The sequence below is a fragment of the Chlorocebus sabaeus genome, chromosome 11, assembly GCF_047675955.1.
Source record: "Chlorocebus sabaeus isolate Y175 chromosome 11, mChlSab1.0.hap1, whole genome shotgun sequence".
Classification (NCBI taxonomy): Eukaryota; Metazoa; Chordata; class Mammalia; order Primates; family Cercopithecidae; genus Chlorocebus; species Chlorocebus sabaeus.
In genome coordinates, this window is record NC_132914.1 from 64,524,633 (window position 1) to 64,546,627 (window position 21,995).

At 34.9% G+C, this 21,995-nt stretch overlaps 1 protein-coding gene across 3 annotated transcripts in view; it reads left to right on the plus strand.

Moving 5' to 3' along the window:
* Positions 1-20,040, plus strand: part of CAND1 (cullin associated and neddylation dissociated 1) — a 44,115-nt gene extending 24,075 nt beyond the window's left edge. For all 3 annotated transcript variants that reach the window (XM_008003939.3, XM_073020925.1, XM_037996836.2), the window contains 12 exons: positions 1,520-1,643; positions 3,861-4,117; positions 4,202-4,307; positions 5,399-5,544; positions 9,015-9,307; positions 11,273-11,414; positions 11,777-13,270; positions 14,073-14,168; positions 16,583-16,752; positions 16,834-16,998; positions 18,498-18,605; positions 19,408-20,040. In XM_008003939.3, the coding sequence (XP_008002130.1) occupies positions 1,520-1,643; positions 3,861-4,117; positions 4,202-4,307; positions 5,399-5,544; positions 9,015-9,307; positions 11,273-11,414; positions 11,777-13,270; positions 14,073-14,168; positions 16,583-16,752; positions 16,834-16,998; positions 18,498-18,605; positions 19,408-19,632 (3,326 nt within the window). In that variant the 3' untranslated portion in view covers positions 19,633-20,040. The remainder of the gene's footprint in view (positions 1-1,519; positions 1,644-3,860; positions 4,118-4,201; positions 4,308-5,398; positions 5,545-9,014; positions 9,308-11,272; positions 11,415-11,776; positions 13,271-14,072; positions 14,169-16,582; positions 16,753-16,833; positions 16,999-18,497; positions 18,606-19,407) is intronic.
* The last annotated feature ends 1,955 nt before the right edge of the window (positions 20,041-21,995 follow it).

Below are 21,995 nucleotides of genomic sequence, written 5' to 3' on the forward strand. Positions count from 1 at the left end.
CACTTTGGGAGGCCAAGGTAGGCGGGTCACCTGAGGTTGGGAGTTAGAGACCAACCTGACCAACATGGAGAAACCCCGTCTCTCCTAAAAATACAAAATTAGCCGGGCGTGGTGGTGCATGCCTGTAATCCCAACTACTTGGGAGGCTGAGGCAGGAGAATCACTTTAACTCAGGAGGCAGAGGTCGCGGTGAGCCAAGATGGTGCCATTGCACTCCAGCCTGGGGAACAAGAGCGAAACTCCATCTCAAAAAATAAAAATAAAAAAAAACAAAAGAATAAATAATGTAGTCTGGGTATATTATTTTCACTCATTTACTTAAATCATTCATTGTGCTAGTTTTCATGCTAAAGGCTGCATACGTAAACTAGTCTAAACATCAATCATATAGGAGGTCTTACTATTCCTTCTAGTTTGTAGATGGGGGAACTGAAATTCAGAGAGATTAGGTTAATTCACCCAAAGTTGGGTGAGTAATTGGGTAAAGATTCAAAACCATTGTCTTTTAATCCAAAAAGGGTGCTTTCTTCAATGTATCATACCAGTGTTATTTTACCCTTATTAAATAGTTACTTATTTCAGTAAAACATTTCAACAGCTCAGAGGTATGTTATTTATAATTGTATTAGCTATGTATATATTTTTAAATTGTTTTTCTCTCATTGAAATATGTTTGCATTGAGCCAATTTCTGGTTTTTTGTAAGAATTTTTTTAACCATTCAGATTCTTTCAGAGTGACTTGTTCTTTTTTTTCTCTCATCAGTAACGACATGACCTACTTTAAGTAGTAACAATTCTGATTTATGAGTCCTGGAATGAAGTTTCTACTTTATAATGAAGTTACGGAATCTTTGAGTTGGAAAGGACCTTATTAAAACTTATGGCTAATTTTTTTTTTTAAGAAGCTGCTAAGCATTGGAGCTCAGAATATATGCTTTTTAATTCACTGAAGTTTAAAAGGCTAGTCTACTAGAAGAGACTCAAAAAGAGAAAACTCTCCTTGCTGCTTTAGGGGTGCAAGCACTGCAACTACTACTGGCTCCATAGCTAGCATTCATACCAATGCATAGAGATTATCCAGTAGATAGAATAGTTATCTATCTACTATTACTAGTTATCTATAATATCTATTGGTATCCAGTAGAAAGAATCTGCTGATATCTGTATTTTCCCTGTGTCTTTTACCCCTTATGAAGTTGTCATCTCTAATTCTCATTTATGTCTAATAAGTTGTTATAGAAAAACAGCCTGTTCTGAAAGATGTGTTTTTCTGCCGCAGATCTCCTGTGTCTCATGATCAAGTGTGGAGTTGTTAAAGATTTGGTCTAATTCTTGTTTATTTCTATTAAGTTATTTTATTGAAAAGCAGCCTGTTTTGAGAGATGTGTTTTTCTGCCCTGGATCTCTTGTGTCTCATGATCAAGTGTGGAGTTGTTAAATATTTGGTAACTACCATGAATATAAGAGGGAATTCAACATGCTTGCTTTGAAATTATTATTGCCTTCTTATTCATGCAGGCTCTGCATTAGCTGCTAATGTATGTAAAAAGATTACTGGACGTCTTACCAGTGCAATAGCAAAACAGGAAGATGTCTCTGTTCAGCTAGAAGCCTTGGATATTATGGCTGATATGCTGAGCAGGTAAGTGTGCCTGTTTATTTCCATTACTTGTAATACAGATACTACATTGATTTACTAAAAACCCTTTCTAGTAAATACAATAAAACTTAGTGAAAAATTATTCATATTTAAATGGTGACTTTTATCAATTTGTGTGATTGGGAGTGAGGGGGAAATAAGCTAATTACACTAATGTATAAGTATATAATACTGTATAGTAAACATTTTATAGTTCTTTAATAAAACTTGTGATTTTTAAATTTTTTAGCACAGTTCATGTTTTGTTTTACTTATATATTCTTGCATTCAGTGATGTATTTAGATAAGGAGATGTGCTGGTAGTTGTGGATTTTCCAGTTAAAAGAATGCTGGTAATTGTCAGTAACCATATTAATAGTGCATATTTTAGGGGAGGGAGGACCTTGGCTTTTATATATTTGTTGCTTTTTCACTTTCCTTTGGAAGTCAGATGTTAGAACATAGACCTAAGCAACTCCTAGGAGAAAATACCTTAAAGGACCTGTCAATTTCTGATTCTCATAATCATTATAGGCCACCATTATTTGTGTGTATGTTTTTTGTGGCAAATTCATTTCAACTTAAAAACAATCAAGTGCCTTCATGTGGGTGTGTGGATGTGTGTGTATAAAGTGGGAGCTATCATCCTGGCACTGAAAGAGCTTGTATTTTACGATAGGATATAAGAACACAAATGGCTACAGGACAGAATGGGACTAAAGACTAACTGGGAGCATAGTGTGTTTGGGGTTTTAAAATGGAAGGATTCAAGAAAATTATTTTTATGGAAAGTGGCATTTGAATTGGGTTTTGAAGAATGGGTAGTGCTTCAATAGTTAGATGTGCCCAGGTGTAGAATACATAAGTAGTATATGAATGGGGAAGCATATTCTAGTTTTCTAGAATATAGAATGAATAGAAAAGCAGTAGGAAATCATCGTGATAAATTGGGGTCATGTCGTGGTGGATGAGGAATTTATGTTTAATTTGATAAACTGAAAATTCAGACTTTTTGTCCTATGTGTGATTTAATCACGAACAGTGATTGTCCTGGCACAGGTTTGGGTAGTAGTGACTCATTGAACTATACATTTGCGATGCTTTGGAAGAGGGGTGTTGGAACAACATTAACAATGAAACTATATATAGAGGAAAGCCAATAAGGGAGAGGGAGAACTCAAGAGAAGCTCAATTTTTTAGTGTTATGAATCCTCCCCCTTAAAAAAGCAATACAGAAAGTCAGAATACAGAAAACCATTTAAAGACTTTTTTTTTTTTTTTTTTTTGAGATGGAGTCTCACTGTGTCACCCAGGCTGGAGTGCAGTTCCTTGATCTCAGCTTATTGCAACCTCCGCCTCCTGGGTTCAAGTGATTCTCCTGCCTCAGCTTCCTGAGTAGGTGGTATTATAGATGCCCACCACCTCGCCTGGCTAATTTTTGTGATTTTAGTAGAGACAGGGTTTTACCATGTTGGCCAGGGTAGTCTCAAAGTATCCACCCACCTTGGCCTCCCAAAGTGCTGGGATTATAGGCATGAGCCACCGTGCCTGGCACAGAAAATCATTTAGAGATTTTGGAAGAACAAAGTGATAAGATTATTGTGTGGTTTTGGTGGTGGTTGTTTGTGTTTGGTTTTGAGACAGGTTTTGGCCCAGGCTAGAGTGCATTGGCATGATCATGACTCATTGCAGCCTCAATTTACCAGGCTCAGGTGATCCTCCCACTTCAGCCTCCTGAGCAGCTGGGACTACAGGGATGCACCACCATACACAGCTAATTTTTGTGTTTTTTGTAGAGATGAGGTTTTGCCATGTTGCTCAGGCTGGTCTCAAATTTCTGGGCTCAAGCAATCTGCCTTTCTCAGCCTCCCAAAGTGCTGGGATTACAGGTGTGAGCCATCATGCCTAGCTTTGTTTTGTTTTTTTTAAAAATACTTTCCCAAGCCAATTGATTAGATAACCTATAATTGGGGATTTAGGTCTAGATTCCCGGAGTCAGTTTGGCAATGTAAATTTCAATGCCACATTCACTTGGCTCAGGTTTCAGTTGCATTTTAGATAAAGTAAGAATTTAATTTTCCTTTCACTCTGAATTTGAATTAGTCTCAACTAAATTTGTGTTCTGAATATTTACATTGAGGTCAGAGGCCAGACATTTAGTAGTGGCCAGGCATCTTGAATTCATTTGTTGTTTTCTTTCTTTTTTTATTTTATTTTAAGGCAAGGAGGACTTCTTGTTAATTTCCATCCTTCAATTCTGACCTGTCTGCTTCCCCAGTTGACCAGCCCTAGACTTGCAGTGAGGAAAAGAACCATTATCGCTCTTGGCCATCTGGTTATGAGCTGTGGAAATATAGTTTTTGTAGATCTTATTGAACATCTGTTGTCAGAGTTGTCCAAAAATGATTCTATGTCAACAACAAGAACCTACATACAATGTATTGCTGCTATTAGTAGGCAAGCTGGTCATAGAATAGGTAAGAAATCTTTAAAAGTTTTAAACTTTTCTTTAATTAAAAACATTAATGCATGTTTTTAAAGAACCATTATGCTTTTCTTAGGTGAATACCTTGAGAAGATAATTCCTTTGGTGGTAAAATTTTGCAATGTAGATGATGATGAATTGAGAGAGTACTGTATTCAAGCCTTTGAATCATTTGTAAGAAGGTAAGTTTTTAAGATCTCTATTTTTTACAAAAACCTTTTCCTTAAGAATAGAATCATAAGATCTACATTAGGTGTGTGAGGAGAAGCGGCCTATTGGATTTCAGATATAACAGACAATACGGTATTTGAAATTAATGTTATCTTGCTATTATAAAATGTGGTCATCACATTTATTTTGAAAATTTTTCTTGTCATTGTTAGGACTTTAAAGAATTTGGGAAAGGTATTTATAATTATTTTGGGTTTACTTTAGAAGGGAAGAAATGCCAGTGTAATAATGTAGTCTGTACTGAAAGCCCAGCGGGATAAATTATTTATCAGAAATAAATAGTGAATTGTTTTTTCAACAATTTCTTAGGTCACATCCATTTAGCTAGGTCAGTGATTCTCAATTTGGAAACTGATTCTAATATATTTTTTAAAAGCTTAGTAAAAATTGTATATTTGCGTACTGGAAGGCAATACAAGATAAGTAACAGAATTTTTGCTCTTGACTAATGCAGTATCATGGTGTCTTGAGGCCTTACTGGTTGTTTTCTGCATTTATCCCTTGACACTTCTGGTTTTGAGAAGTGGCTTTTAATCATATCATATTATGAAAATCAGAAATTGTTGGATTCATTTTTGTTCCTTTAGTTGACAAACACAAAGTATTCTTTTATTTGCTGGCCCTGTGGGCATTTATATGTTGTCCTCTCATTACATCACTAGAAGACCAAACTTAGGTGAATATGCACTGGCATTTCCACAAATAATCCTGGTTACTGAAGAGCACATTCATCTGGGTTTGGTTTTTCTAATAACATGTTGAGTATATACCGATTTCTGTCTATACTGCCACACATTAACCATAACATAGTTAAAATGGGGATTAAGGGAGTTCATCTTAAAATTGATTAAATAAGTAAAATTTGAAAGGTAAACCTTTTAAAATTGTAAGTCCATGGGAGAGAAACAGCAAGAATCATTGGTGCTAGGTAGTATGGGAACTACTCTCCTATGTTATTGCTGGTGATAAAGCAAACTGTGGCAGGTAATGAATCAAGGAGAAAAGTACAGCTCTTCAAGGCAGCTTTTGTTTTTGCCTTTAGATGTCCTAAGGAAGTATATCCTCATGTTTCTACCATTATAAATATTTGTCTTAAATATCTTACCTATGATCCAAATTATAATTATGATGATGAAGATGAAGATGAAAATGCAATGGATGCTGATGGTGGTGATGACGATGATCAAGGTATTTCAAATTAAATAGAATCTTTTAAATTTTTGTGAAAGACAGTGTTATAAATGGAGATGATTCTTAGTGCAAATTGTACTGTTTGTTTTATTTAGTTATAATAGTGAAAAGGGAAATGATCTCAATATTTGACAATAGCAGATTAAGTTAGAGGGCATCTATGTATTGAACTGTTATGCAACACATTAAAAAATCATGTCTAAAAATCATTCATTAATGTTCTCAATAAGGTGAGTGAAAAGTATGTAGCAAAAATTGCTCACCATGTCCCAATTTTATTTCTTTAAGTATACAGAAAAAAATCTGTATATTTACAACTAGTTCCATTACCACTTGTTTTCTCTTGGTTAGCAACTATATATGATTTCTGGTTTTAAGTACTATTCAAATTTTCTACAAAGCATTTTTGTAAGGAGATAAACCAAGGTTTTAGAAAGAATTGAATCTGTAGATGTACATATTTAGGGCAGCTTGGTTTGAAAGAATATTAGTTTGTTTGTTCATAGTTCAGGAAAAATTCTTAATACTGTTTGAGGCCCCATTTAACGTTCATTAATAGCTTACAACGTTTCTGAGGCTCCTAAGATTGATGCCATCACACGATGATTTATGATATTTACTCTGGAAAGGAGTAGCAGCACTTCAAGGACATAGGGGTTGCTCATGTTCAGTTGTTTCTGTTCGTATTGGAAGAATCGTAGTAACAAATATTTAAGTTGGTAAGTTACTAGGTAAACAGGTTGGTGGATTTTTTGTTTTTGAGAGTACTGTTTAGTTTGATTCTTTGAATGAATTTATGTAACAACTTTCCTAAGTGAGTAATTTCACCCATCTTTAAAAAACAACTACCAAAAAAATTTCTTAACACCATATACACCTCAAGCAGCTGCTACCTAGTTTCTCTCCTCCGCAACAGAACTCCTCAATGCAGTTCAGTTTCTTTCTTTCCATTCTCTCTTGAATCCACTCCTCCAGTGATGCACAAGATTGCAAATGTTTGACTCTGCCTATTGTATTACTCAGTCTCAGCAACATTTCTTTTTTTTTTTTTTTTTTTTTTTGAGACGGAGTCTGGCTCTGTCGCCCAGGCTGGAGTGCAGTGGCCGGATCTCAGCTCACTGCAAGCTCCGCCTCCCGGGTTTACGCCATTCTCCTGCCTCAGCCTCCGGAGTAGCTGGGACTACAGGCGCCCGCCACCTCGCCCGGCTAGTTTTTTGTATTTTTAGTAGAGACGGGGTTTCACCGTGTTCGCCAGGATGGTCTCGATCTCCTGACCTCGTGATCCGCCCGTCAACATTTCTTTATTTAGCTTCTGGGATACCATTCCAGCCTGGATATAGTCTTATCATTTGGATTACTCCAATCTTCCATGCTGGTTCTTCTTCTTCACCCTGACCACTGTACTTAGAGTATCCCAAGGCTCAGTCCTTGAACTTACCTGTTATACTCTTGATTTATTTGTTGATCTCATCTAGTTTCCTGGCTTTAATATCAGTATGCTGGCAACCCAGATCCTATCTTTAATCCAGATCTCGCTTGTGAATACAGATTCATATGCAACTGCTTAATTAATATTGCTGCTAGGATATCTAAAATATCTTTTCCCTACCCCTTCCCCATCTCCCACCTAACCTGTTCTTCTTTAGCCTTTTCCATCTCAGAATGGTACCTCCATTCTTCTTAGTTGATCAGACCAAAAATCTTGCAGTCATACCTGGTTCCTTTTTCACACATCCCTCATATAGTCTTCCACCTCAGAACTCTTTCATTTTGTTGTTTTTATTTTGTTTATCACACTTAGTTACTTTCTGACATACTGTAATTGATGGTCTCCTACCTATTAGAATGTAAGTTTCATGAAGGTTCGACGTTTTAATCTCTTGATTGACTGCTTTATTCCAGTGCCTAGGACAGTGCCTGACACACAGGCAATCAATAAATGGGTTGTATTAATGAAGGGAAAACTTAGCTTATATTTTAATATGAATATCTTTTGAAAAAATCAGTAGCAATGTGTATTCCAGGTTTTGAATGTTGGTCTTTTGTGCGCTGTATAACAAACAGGTACTTCACCTGCTTTATCAGTTAATATGAATTATACCCATTAAATGACTTTCTACCATGGTGTTTTTGTGATTTATAAAATCAACATAATTTTAGTGAATTGGGACATTTGTTAATTTTTTATAATCTTGTTTTTAATAAAGCTTATATTTCTGGGATGCAATTACCATAGTGTATGGACATGGAAAAAACTTTTATGTGCTCTTAACTTGGTAGTATATTTTGGCAGTATCTTTTAACTTTATTTAAATAGATATTGGTAAATAAGCAAATGCCTCGCATTTAGTGGTATTTGGTTGTATTTTCCTATAATGTGCTAAGGTGAATTTTAAGCTTTTGAGTTGGAAAATTTTATTATTTTATTATATATTGTAGAATCTTCTAAGGCCTAGTTGACTACCTTTGACTGTCACTAAGCTAATTGGAATAAAAGCCAGTAAAAAGATATCACTCCTCTCAGTTATTTCAAGGCTATGTATAGTTTTGTCTAAGAATCACGAAATTATTGTGAGATAATTTTAGACTATCATGATAACTGCTAGTATTTCTGCCACCTTTCTGACTTCATATTACCCAACTAATTAAACCTGATGGTGTTAGAGAGAAAGAGTTGCTGGAGATTTCACACACATGTTATCTATCAAGTATAGGTAAGTGAGGTACAATTCTTAGTGCTTCTGCTTTGAATGTTTAAGGTTTAGCATTAGGGGAAAAATGGTTCTCTGTTAAGCTTGCAGCATTTTCTTGTTATAATTAAGCAAAAATAGTTTTGTTTTAAAGTACATTAAGACAAAATTGTGAAAGGTTTAGAATATACATGTTTGTTCCTCATAGCTTATCAACAAGTCGAGTGAAAAGCCTTGTAGTCACAAAGCTGATATCAACCTTCTTTTTGTTCCCAGAAAATTAGTTCTGCAGTGTTTTGGGATTGGTAACCATTCATTTTATCACCTACTCTATTACCTCAAATCCATTTCATGGTTTTTCTTAGAAAGTCCCTGATTGTTTGCTTGATTCTATGCTGTTAAGTAAGTTCTTTGAATTTTGTTTCAAAAGCTGGGAAATTTATGACTATAAATATTTATATTCTAAAGAAGTTGAATGTGTTAATTGATGATTTTAAAGGGTTATAACTAAGCACAGTTCATTACAAAATAAATGAGAAAATGTTTAATTAAAAATACAATTATGTTTGTTTTTTTAAGTTTAATTTATGTGCAGACTTATAGAAGTAACAAGCTCTTTGTTCAACTTCCAGTTCTATTGAAACCTACCTGTTGCTGTATATGTTACCGGAAAGTTAGATTAACTGATTTGGTTAAGAATATCAATTCATTTTCTGTTTAAAATAATATACTTCTCTTGTCATTAATAGCCTGTTTACATTAAAACTTACCCTTTAGGGAGTGATGATGAATACAGTGATGATGATGACATGAGTTGGAAAGTGAGACGTGCAGCTGCGAAGTGCTTGGATGCTGTAGTTAGCACAAGGCATGAAATGCTTCCAGAATTCTACAAGACCGTCTCTCCTGCCCTAATATCCAGATTTAAAGAGCGTGAAGAGAATGTAAAGGCAGATGTTTTTCACGCATACCTTTCTCTTTTGAAGCAAACTCGTCCTGTACAAAGTTGGCTATGTGACCCTGATGCGATGGAACAGGGAGAAACACCTTTAACAATGCTTCAGAGTCAGGTGGGTTTTAAAGTACAGTTTACAAAATCATGGTAGTAAATGCAATGCTTTTAAAATTGTCTTTGTATGGAAATGTGAGTTCCAGAATATCTATAGAGAAGCAGAAAGTTCTGGGATATGTTTATATAGTTAATGCATGTTCATATTATGTTACTTGTAAACTATTCTGATTGAAGTATTCTTGGTTTTACTTGATAAACAATATTTAAATAATTTCAAGATTCAGTAAAGTAGTCTTTATCTTTGATGTTAATAGAGATGTCTTATAGCTGTGGAGTCATACTACTTGTGATCACATAACTGACTTCACTTCTAATTTAGGTGTGTGATCTTGGGCAAGTTAGTTAGTCACTTTATTAAACCTCACTTTTCTTATTTGTAATAAGAGTGTATTTAGAAATATCTACCTGTGGTTGTGAGAGCTGGATGATCTGTATAGAGCATTCAGTGTAGTGCCTACTACATATATACTTACTAATAAAATACACTTTTTTTTTCACTTGAGGGCATTTTTTTCTAAGATCCTAAACATTAGAGCTATTATATTGCTCCCATTTATAACATACCAGGCATTCTCCTATCTTATATGTAATCTCTACAGCAACCTTATGGAATGCACAAATACTAGATCAATTTTTATAGATTACAAAACAGATATTGACTGATTAAACCAGTGGAGAGGACGGGACACACATATGGTATCTATCTTGTTTTCAAGTAGTGCAAATAAATACATTTTTGTGGTGAACTTACTCATAAAGGTGAATGTTGAAGATTAATTGTAGAAGGAAATAAGATAAAGTGTATGGAGGATATATGTAAGTGAGTGAGTATGTAGAAGTCAGGCATTGCTCAGTAGAGTTGCCAGGAATTTCGACAATGCTATGGAAAGTTAGACAATTTTTTTGTTTTGTCTAGTTCTTAGATCATTGTGTAATTATGGTGTGTATCCTTGTAGTTTGGTTGTTGGGATTTTTCTTGGCTTTGTTTTATTTTTAATCTCTACTTGCTTTGCTGTTGAGGTATTCTAGAAGCTCCGTTTATAGCTTTGCATCCATAAGATTTGTTAGTAGAGACCCTATTTGTTTTACTGACTAACCAAACATTAGAAAGTTTAGAGCAGATATCTTTTAATCATACCCCTGCTGCTTGTAGCTACATTTGAAGTGAGGTTGATTCCTTGTAACAGCAAATGGAAAGTAAGAAAAGGACCTGTTCAATGGTTGCTTTTCCATAATTTATCTTGTTTCCTTTGACTTTTATCTGTGCTTTTGTCATTCAAAATACCATTTATGAATTAACCTCCTAAATTTTTTATTGAAAATATTATTTGATTAATGTATTTCTTTTTTTTTTTTTTTTTTTTTTTGAGATGGAGTCTCGCTCTGTTGCCAGCCTGGAGTGCAGTGGTGCTATCTCAGCTCACTGCAACCTCCGCCTCCTGGGTTCAAGCGATTCCCCTGCCTCAGCCTCCCAAGTAGCTGGGACTACAGGTGCACACCACCACACCCAGCTAATTTTTGTATTTTTAATAGAGACGGAGTTTCACCATGTTGGCCAGGATGGTCTTGATCTCTTGACCTTGTCATCTGCCTGCCTCAGCCTCCCAAAGTGCTAGGATTACAGGCGTGAGCCACTGCGCCCAGCCTATTAATTTCTTTATAGTCATGTATGTTTCACAATTAAAAATTAAGTAGGGAAGACTGTTTTGTTGCTCCCTTGAAAGCTAAATGATAGCTTTTCGTAATTTATCAGTATCAAGCAAATGTAGTTATAAGAGAACATATATAATACATGCAACAAACTTGATCTTGTTAGTGTTAGCAATAGCAGTAGATAGTTGAATTAGGAATTTAACAAAAAAAGATAAACTCTTCCCTTTATCCTCATTCTCCGTAATTCATGTTAAGTGTACTGAGGAAATACCAACAGCTGAACCATCTAATGAGTATATGATAATTGCAGGTTCCCAACATTGTTAAAGCTCTGCACAAACAGATGAAAGAAAAAAGTGTGAAGACCCGACAGTGTTGTTTTAACATGTTAACTGAGCTAGTAAATGTATTACCTGGAGCCCTAACACAACACATTCCTGTACTTGTACCAGGTATGAAAGAAACATAAATCTCTTTTGGGACTTATTGTAGGGCGTAGCCTTTTTGTTAGGATTTAAATAAGCTTAAATAATGAGTTCCTTTTAAAGGAATATTTGTGACAACTTAGTATGCATGTAGAGCTAACTTTTTAATCTAACCATCTTGAATACTTGAAGTTAGAAATTTGTAAGTAAAAAGTTAAGTCTTACCCTAAAATATTTGGCTGTAGTATTTATTATAGATGGTGAAAATTTCTACTTATAGAAATAATATAATGAAGTGGGAACATTAGCAGTACTCTAGGGGTTGATATTTCATTTTTCTTTCTTAAAAGTCTGCACAGCAATGATTGGATTTTTTGTTGGCTTTTTAGGAATCATTTTCTCACTGAATGATAAATCAAGCTCATCGAATTTGAAGATTGATGCTTTGTCATGTCTATACGTAATCCTCTGTAACCATTCTCCTCAAGTCTTCCATCCTCACGTTCAGGCTTTGGTTCCTCCAGTGGTGGCTTGTGTTGGAGACCCATTTTACAAAATTACATCTGAAGCACTTCTTGTTACTCAACAGCTTGTCAAAGTAATTCGTCCTTTAGATCAGCCTTCCTCGTTTGATGCAACTCCTTATATCAAAGATCTATTTACCTGTACCATTAAGAGATTAAAAGCAGCTGACATTGATCAGGAAGTCAAGGAAAGGGCTATTTCCTGTATGGGACAAATTATTTGCAACCTTGGAGACAATTTGGGTTCTGACTTGCCTAATACACTTCAGATTTTCTTGGAGAGACTAAAGAATGAAATTACCAGGTTAACTACAGTAAAGGCATTGACACTGATTGCTGGGTCACCTTTGAAGATAGATTTGAGGCCTGTTCTGGGAGAAGGGGTTCCTATCCTTGCTTCATTTCTTAGAAAAAACCAGAGAGCTTTGAAACTGGGTACTCTTTCTGCCCTTGATATTCTAATAAAAAACTATAGTGACAGCTTGACAGCTGCCATGATTGATGCAGTTCTAGATGAGCTCCCACCTCTTATCAGCGAAAGTGATATGCATGTTTCACAAATGGCTATCAGTTTTCTTACCACTTTGGCAAAAGTGTATCCCTCCTCCCTTTCAAAGATAAGTGGATCCATTCTCAATGAACTTATTGGACTTGTGAGATCACCCTTATTGCAGGGGGGAGCTCTTAGTGCCATGCTAGACTTTTTCCAAGCTCTGGTTGTCACTGGAACAAATAATTTAGGATACATGGATTTGTTGCGCATGCTGACTGGTCCAGTTTACTCTCAGAGTACAGCTCTTACTCATAAGCAGTCTTATTATTCCATTGCCAAATGTGTAGCTGCCCTTACTCGAGCATGCCCTAAAGAGGGACCAGCTGTAGTAGGTCAGTTTATTCAAGATGTCAAGAACTCAAGGTCAACAGATTCCATTCGTCTCTTAGCTCTACTTTCTCTTGGAGAAGTTGGGCATCATATTGACTTAAGTGGACAGTTGGAACTAAAATCTGTAATACTAGAAGCTTTCTCATCTCCTAGTGAAGAAGTCAAATCAGCTGCATCCTATGCATTAGGCAGCATTAGTGTGGGCAACCTTCCTGAATATCTGCCATTTGTCCTACAAGAAATAACCAGTCAGCCCAAAAGGCAGTATCTTTTACTTCATTCCTTGAAGGAAATTATTAGCTCTGCATCAGTGGTGGGCCTTAAACCATATGTTGAAAACATCTGGGCCTTATTACTAAAGCACTGTGAGTGTGCAGAGGAAGGAACCAGAAATGTTGTTGCTGAGTGTCTAGGAAAACTCACTCTAATTGATCCAGAAACTCTCCTTCCACGGCTTAAGGGGTACTTGATATCAGGTAGGTATCTAGATTTTCTTCCTTAAAAAATTTTTTATTGATAGTTGGTTGCCTTAAAAGATGCCTAATAAAGAAGTTAAGCCATGTCTATATTTTCTTAAACCTAAAAGCTAAGTATGTGATGAAAAAAAAAAAACTGTCTTTTGTAGTATAGAGTGATATTCAAATGACATTTTGTTGTTTTAAAGGATAGAGTGGTAATTAGATAATGGTTAAATGTGTTCTCATTCCTCATAATGACTACATTTTAATGTTGCTGTTATGTTAAAATGTGGAAAAGACATATCTCATGAATTAACATAATCTAAAGAGCTTGCTGATACTAGTTACAATAAATAAAATTGGTGAAAGTACTTTTTTCAAATGAAAGATTCTGGAAGAGTTTTCAGATTTACCAGTGTCATCCTGATTAGAACAAGTAGAAGGTAATAACATTAATAGCAGTAATAGCCATTCATTCTTAGGCATTGCTTTCTTTTTTAGTAAAAAATTTGAAGATTTTTGAGCGGTTTTGGATTTAGCTAGTTCTCTTTTGTGAGGGTGAGATCCTCCACTGCTGCTTCAGGTCCCTCCTTCCCAGAAGGAATTGTTTCTTTTAAAATCTAACAGGATTTTGTTTTATGCTCATGAGTGAGTAAACTTGGCTCCTTTGGATTCATGCGTGCAATAAAAAATACCCTTCTTGGCCAAGGAAAATTCTAAGGAATTGAAGACACTGGTGTTATTTGAAGTGGTTTAAAAATGATGTCCGTGAGTTTTAGTGGACTACATACCAATAGACTTGCAATTTATTTTTAACTAGGCTCATCATATGCCCGAAGCTCAGTGGTTACAGCTGTGAAATTTACAATTTCTGACCATCCACAACCTATTGATCCACTGTTAAAGAACTGCATAGGTAAGTGGAAACAAAGATAAACATACTGATTTTTGGATTTTAGAATTCTCAAACTGTTGAATTTAGTAACTAGAAATATCGAGGAATTAAAATAATTGTTTAAAATAAAATTGATATGATCTTATAACTTTAACAAATTGCATTTGCCTATATTGTTTGTAATTATTCCTAGATGATTTTGCTCACATAAATGAAGTTATAATATACCAGCATGTCTTTAGAGTCAACTACATATTTGATAACCATGTTTTTGGGGTGACTTAAGATAAGATAGCTTTAGTGGATAGAGCAGAAAGGTACTAGATTTATGTGGCCAGTCTGAAGTTTCTCCCTAGATGTAAATGAGTCTTGTTTGAACTATTAAGGCCTCAGATTTCAATTATTACATCTAACACCCAAAGAGATCTATGGAGATTTCCATATTTAAGGTCAAAATAACCTAAGAGTAAAAAATAAAGTGGGGGAGAGCTAATTTGCAGAAGAACTAAGAGGAGATAACCCAAGAAAAACTAGGGCTTTCTCTATTTCTGTGGAGACAAGAATTAGCTTTTGGGATTATTTCTGATTTTTATAACCTCCATGCATTTTGTTTTTATCATTGGTTTTCCTAGAGTTTGATAGTAGCCAAAAACTCCTCAGAATTTAGTTTGTTGCTTTCTTGAGGACAGGATAATGGAGATAACCATCCGGGAGGACTGAGGGATTTGACAAAGAAGCTTTGTAGCTTTGTGCCATTCTGCAGTGTGCCAGAAAGAAAAAAAAAAAAACAATATAAAATTTGAGCTGTATAGAAAGGGATTGCCAGTTAAGAATAAGGAAGGCAGAGGCACAAATAGGTTCTATTGCTGGGGCCTAGAAATTATTTAAAGTCTGTATGAGAAACTTCTTACTGGCATTTCCCCCACCCATTTTCTGCTTTGATATATTTATTGAGCACTTTGGTATTATGCAAAACAGGACAGAGGAAGAGGCCCATGCCATATCTCTAGAAATATCTTCCCATGTTGACAGCAGTCAACCAGTATGCATTGTTGATATAGTTACTCAACCAGGTAGTTAGCATTCTAATTGAATTATGATCTAGTTCGATATTCATGACTGTTTGAACATCAGAACCACCTAGGAAACTTTTTAAAAATTGAAATTGCTAGTTCATGGCACCATTTTGTCCATAATAGCAATATTTTAGATGCTTTCCTGAAAGCAGATATATACTCTATTGTAATTATTCTTCTAATCTACCAGTTTAGTATGCAAATAAAGGGGAGGGGAAATTAGTTTGGTACATTTATATTGTTTTTGAAACCACGCTGTCTCTCAGACTTTTTTTTTTTTAAGTCAATGCTGGAACTTTCTTGGATATCAACATTGAGTTTGCCAATCTGCAGTATCTGAAGTCTCTCTTTCCTCCCGTATTTTCAAATTGCTGGTTTTTCAAGTTGGCATTCAAGTCTTTTGTTACCTCTCCTACATTTCCCTGTGTATTCTAAAAGATTGCTGATGATAGAGTTGAGATCATATAATGATGAATAATAGCTACATGTGAATACTTAGTGTGTAGTAGACATTGTCTTCAACAATATATGTGCCATTTATTCTGCTCTGTATAGCTCTAAAAGGTTTATAATCCTCATTTTATTGAGTGAGAAACTGAGGTGAGAAACAGGTTCTTGCCTAAAGTAACTTGCACAAAGTCATACATTTAACAAGTAAAATGGTTTGAACCATCATCCATGTGACTCCAAAGCATTATACTTTCTTTCCCACATTTGCAAGAATAAGCAGACTTTTAAAGTACCTAGATGCCTTCTCTGGCTTTTGTCCTACGTTAGCTTTCAATTTTCTCCCTTTATATTATTTTCCTGTGAATTCATGTATTTCTTATTGAAGACAGAAATAAAGTAGGGCTTTTGGAGGCACGTTTCTCTTTCCTTTGATGAATTGTATATCCGCTAATAGTACTCCATCTTTATTAAGCAGTGGGTCTGTCTTCACCTCATTTTTTTATTCTTATTTTGAACTTAGTTTAAAAATATTTTTTTGCTGCTTTTAGTGAACACCAAGGAGAATCATGCATGTTATTAGTCTTTTTAGCTGCTATCTCTGTCATATCTTGTATCTATGAAGGTGATATTGAGGAAGTTTATGGACTCTTCTTCCATACCGTCTGCATTATAGGTGCTGAGAGTGGATTATCAGTTGAAAATATATTCACCTTCAGAAATGATAGTTGCCTTGCTGCTGAAAGAAACTTTATGGTTCACTTAGTATTTCATCAGGTTCTTCCCTGACCTTCACTGAAGAAATAACAATGACACCAACAAAAATAAATTATATCAACTTAGAGAAAATATAATGTATATTATATTTCAAGTTTACCATGTCTGTCTGTTGCTTTTCTTGTAATATTTCAGGTGATTTCTTAAAAACTTTGGAAGACCCGGATTTGAATGTGAGAAGAGTGGCCTTGGTCACATTTAATTCAGCAGCACATAACAAGCCATCATTAATAAGGGACCTATTGGATACTGTTCTTCCACATCTTTACAATGAAACGAAAGTTAGAAAGGAGCTTATAAGAGAGGTAAGTTAGATCACACTGTTTATCTGAGCTTGTCTTTAACTTCAGTATTATATATCCACACATTCTTTTTTGCTTTAACAGGTAGAAATGGGTCCCTTTAAACATACAGTTGATGATGGTCTGGATATTAGAAAGGCAGCTTTTGAGTGTATGTATACACTTCTAGACAGTTGTCTTGATAGACTTGATATCTTTGAATTTCTAAATCATGTTGAAGATGGTTTGAAGGACCATTATGATATTAAGGTAAGATGTTTGTGCCTATTTATACAATGTTTTAGAACAAGACTTTGCTAGAGCAACTTTCACCCTTGTAATTTACGCATGTGTCTGAGAAAATCAGGTTGTCTGTCAAGATTTTGATAAGCATGTTGTAAACTATGAAGTGCAAAAGTAATAGGCAGTGTAACACCAGTTGACATGTAAGAAAGATCCAGAACCCTTTTTATTGGAGGAGGAAGTGGCAGTGGATGCAAAATGCTCTGTGCCCACTTGCTTAGTGAATAGTCCCTAGATCCTTTCCCTCAAAAGAATCCTGACAGATTTTGCTGTTTAAAGTATAAATCTGTAAGTTTTTGGCCTGACTTAACACTGGACCATAGTTGCTACCCATGGAGGGTTTTCTTAGCATTGTCTTGATTAATTCTCCTGAGCTACCTTTGGGGCTAGTCTGAATTGTAACTGTATTATTTACCTGAAGGAGGAATTTTTGTTTTCCAATATAATATACTGTGTTTAATACCAAGAATTTTGTTAGAGGACATAGAACTTTTCAGATATACAAAGCAATCTATAGAAGCAACTTGAGAGAAATCATACTGCGTCTTATGTTTGGATAATGAATTTTGCATATAAGTGTTCTTTGTTTTCCTGTGATGAAATGAACATCTCCATTTAAAATGTGAACAGTAAAAGAGTGATTTGAAAAATAAAAAATACATACATTGTGTCTTTTTCATCTACTCTTCCATTTAGGGCTTTTGGCCAAGCATGGCAAAAGTGGTAACTCAGCAGTAATTCAGCCATACTACCCAAACTCCTACTCTTAGGTTTCCATGTGTGGTAGTGACCTGAGCCTCTCAAAGTTCAATAAAGAGAGCCCCCCAACCAAGAATTAAAAGGACGTGCTTGTTTAATTCTATGAGTTTATCGTCCAAGAGAAAAAGGTTTATGGGTTATCAGGTTTTGCATGGATTAATCTGAATAACTGGTCAACTCTGTTATGATAGTGGAAACTTATTTCGAAACTTGTGTTCCAGCTCAGTAATATTCCAGTTCAGTGATTCTCAATTCTGGTGCACATGAGCTTTTCAACAAACAAACAAACAAACAGAGTCTGTGGCCGTATTCTGACAGGTTCAGTAAAACTCTGGGGATGGGACTTGAAGAATGGGTATGTTTCTGAAGCTCTCTGGATGATTCTAATGTGCAACCAAGATTGAAAACCACTTTTCTGGTTTTCGTATCTGTTTGAGACAGATGTCTCAAACCTTATCTGAGTTAAGTGCTAAAGAGTCCTCACCTATAATATGCTGCTCAAGAGACCTCACCTAAAATACAATCTAGTGAGGTCTCTTTAGCACTTAACTCAGATAAGGTCTGAGACAAATCTGATTCTGATTGGCAGATTACATTAAAAGGAAGCTTTACTTTGCATGGTATTTTCCTTTAAAGGATCTGTCAGAATTTAGAATTTTGTTTTTAGATAATGATGTCAAATCTAAATTCTTTTTTATTCCTAATAGATGCTGACATTTTTAATGTTGGTGAGACTGTCTACCCTTTGTCCAAGTGCAGTGCTGCAGAGGTTGGACCGACTTGTTGAGCCATTACGTGCAACATGTACAACTAAGGTAAGAAATGATAAGTATCAACCTAGGTCAGACTTGGTGTATTGGGGATTCCTAGCCAATTCTTTTCTCTAGCTTTCCAAATATAAGTATTCCAGTGCTCTATGTAGCAGTTGGTTTAAAAAGTTGACCTATTGAATACTGATGTTTTATAAAACTTAGCACTGTTAACTGCTATTCTTAAAAGTTTTTGTTTATTGCTATATCAATATAACATTTTGAAGTACTGATATATATATTTGAAGTACTGATATGGGATAAAATGTGATCAGGCAACAAAAGAGGAAGTTTTTAATTCTGATTGGAAGGGGAGTCATAGAAGGCTTCATATTAGGGTGACAACATTTGCAGTGAACCTTGAAAAATCCAGATTTTTTTTTTTAGACCAAGAAGATGAAACAGGCTTTGAATAAAGACCTGGAGATGTCATCATATGGTGTGTTTGAAAAAGTGTCTAATAGAATATAGCAAAGAATAGGGTAGCTAGAGTAGTACTTTCTTGATGGGGGCCAAAGTGTGGGACTTGCTAAGCAGATAGTTGAAAAAAGAGTGTCCTGCTCTCTTTGTTACAGTCATGTGGGTCTAGATTTTCTGTTGTTATAATGGTGCTTTGTGTAAAATATTCCCTTAAAAGAAAAGGAGACAACTACTTTAAAAATAAGTTTAAAAACAGTTGTGCTTAGAATATAATATGCCTTATGGACCTACGAGAGTAACTTTTACCAGGAAGATCTTATGTGCTTAAATTTGTTCATGTAAGAGTTGTCTTTTATAGCATGTAATCTAAGTTTACTCCATGTTACAGGTAAAGGCAAACTCAGTAAAGCAGGAGTTTGAAAAACAAGATGAATTAAAGCGATCTGCCATGAGAGCAGTAGCAGCACTGCTAACCATTCCAGAAGCAGAGAAGAGTCCACTGATGAGTGAATTCCAGTCACAGATCAGTTCTAACCCTGAGCTGGCGGCTATCTTTGAAAGTATCCAGAAAGATTCATCATCTACTAACTTAGAATCAATGGACACTAGTTAGATGTTTGATCACCATGGGGACCATTACAGATGACCATACAATGCACTGAATTGACAGGTTAATCATAAGACATGGAAAGAGAAGTGTCTAAAAGCTTCAAAATGTTCCACTTTTTTTTCCTTCGTGGAGACTGTTTGTTTGGCTTTCTTCCATTGTTGTTTTTGTAGCATTTATTTCAGAAATGTGTATTTCCATAATCCAGAGGTTGTAAAACCACTAGTGTTTTAGTGGTTACAGCAACATTTGAAATGGAAACTAAAAGTTAGGATTTTATGGAGTATGGAGATAAGGTCCAGTATCTATTTACCCTGTAATGTTTAGGATTAAAATGTTGAAATTTTGTGACCATGAATTTCTTTCTTTTATAAATTTTCTCGTTTAAAAATCAAAAATCTTGCAAAACAAAAACCATGTTTCTTTTTCTTGTACAACTTTTTGTTTTCCGCAACATAAATTGATTTTTAGCTGGCAGACAAGAATATCCATATAAGATTTGTTACCATTTCAGAGGGTTTGGCAATTTTTAAAAGATAATAAGGTATCATTTTAAAGTATGAAAATTAACAATATCCCTGTTGCGCACACTAATTTTGCATGAGCAAGTTTACAAATATGTATTGTCTGTAAAGCAGCATGTGCAGATTATTCATAATATAGAAGTTAAAATAAGTATTATTAGTGCAATTTTCAGATATTTATTTTTGCACAGAAAACACATTATCTGGAGAGAAAGAAAGGAGAATTTTCGAGACTTTGGTTTTCTTAATGCCAGTGTGAATTTGCAGATGTTTTCAGCAAATCGAGTCACAATAACAATTTGCCACTTTTTTCTATTATAAATCTTCTTACTTAAATTTTGAATATTTTAAGTGCTCAATTTTTCTCAGTTACCCATTTGTGTGCGTGTGTTTCCACTTAGAAATTCTTAAAACCAGATTTTTCTTTCATTCCCTTTGGATGTCTACATTCCTTATCAAAGGATATAAATACTGTGTATGCTTTTGAATTTTATTTTTAGGAAAATTCTGAAGCCAGCTATCACAGCTTTGTTAGCTAATAATAGTATTTTCTTTTAGTTGAGTTAGGTTTTTCCCCATCTCCTGTAGAGCTAATTTACATATTGTATTTGCTAAGTGTTAACTACTTTTCCTGATTAAGGGATCTGTGCTGGGGAACAAAGCTTTTGCAGTACCTTATATTGTAGTTAAAATTTTATTTAACATATCCTTCAGTGAGCTCATTTCACACTGTAGCCTCTTCCTTCAAATTTGTGGTGCTCCTGTAACAGTAAGAACTAATTCCGAAATAAAAGACATCTCCTAATGCTGTGCAAACATAGTTTACATGTATTGAAGGAGGCAGTTGTTAAATTGAGTGACCAATTTTAAGCAATCAGATATTTGAAAACTGCACCCTTTATTTTTGAAACTGTGAATTAGAAACACTTCCTGCTGTATTACTACCTGCTTTAACATCCAAATATACAGTGATTTTAAATGATAACATACTGTGGTTATTAGATTAACAGCTTGATTTTGAATGTTCAGATGATAATGCAGAAGACATCACTACTAGTAAGGATTTTGACTAGTGCATTGATGTTGAAGTTGGTGCCATTTCAAAATGTGGCAGGTGATAATCTTATACCATAATTTGCATAAAACTGTAATAGAAGTTTATTTTGAGATGTTAGTATATTATGTACTATGCATTTCTGTGGTATAGATGTTGTGGATATATTTAAGTATTTGGTTACATGGTTTCACAATAAATTACAATACTGCAGGCTCTAGGACTGAATAGGAGACTGACATGCATATGTTGTGTGAATGAATGTCTTAGTTGGGTAAAGTTAAATCCAAATACTTCAGCTGGCTTTTTCTTCAGTTTTTTTGTTTTTAACTTTCAAGATGCATGTTTTGTTTTGTTTTCCTTTGTTTTTGTTTTGCAAGCCAGCTCATTTTTCTAACAGTTGAAATTCTTTTAATACTAAAGAAACAGCTACTACTCTCTTATGGCTTTAGCGTTTATATACCTGTTTATATGCATACATTAACAAAATTAGTAATAGCAGTGCTTAGAATTTCAATGCTGAGTCATACTGATGATTAACTCCATACTCCTAGTGGTGATGTGGTCCAGATATTGGAATGGAAGTGGCAGGGTGTGGAGTCCAGACATAGTCTACCACTCATGCTACTTACTAGTAATATTAAGGTGTTGTACTTAGCAATTCTTCACATGTGGGTTCCTGAGGAGATCTAAAAGTTAATACAAAACCAAGCTGTTTATTGATTTTCATGAGAAAACTTAGTTTAGGTCTACTTGATTTATTTTAAAAGAAGGCAGAAAGGAAATTTGGT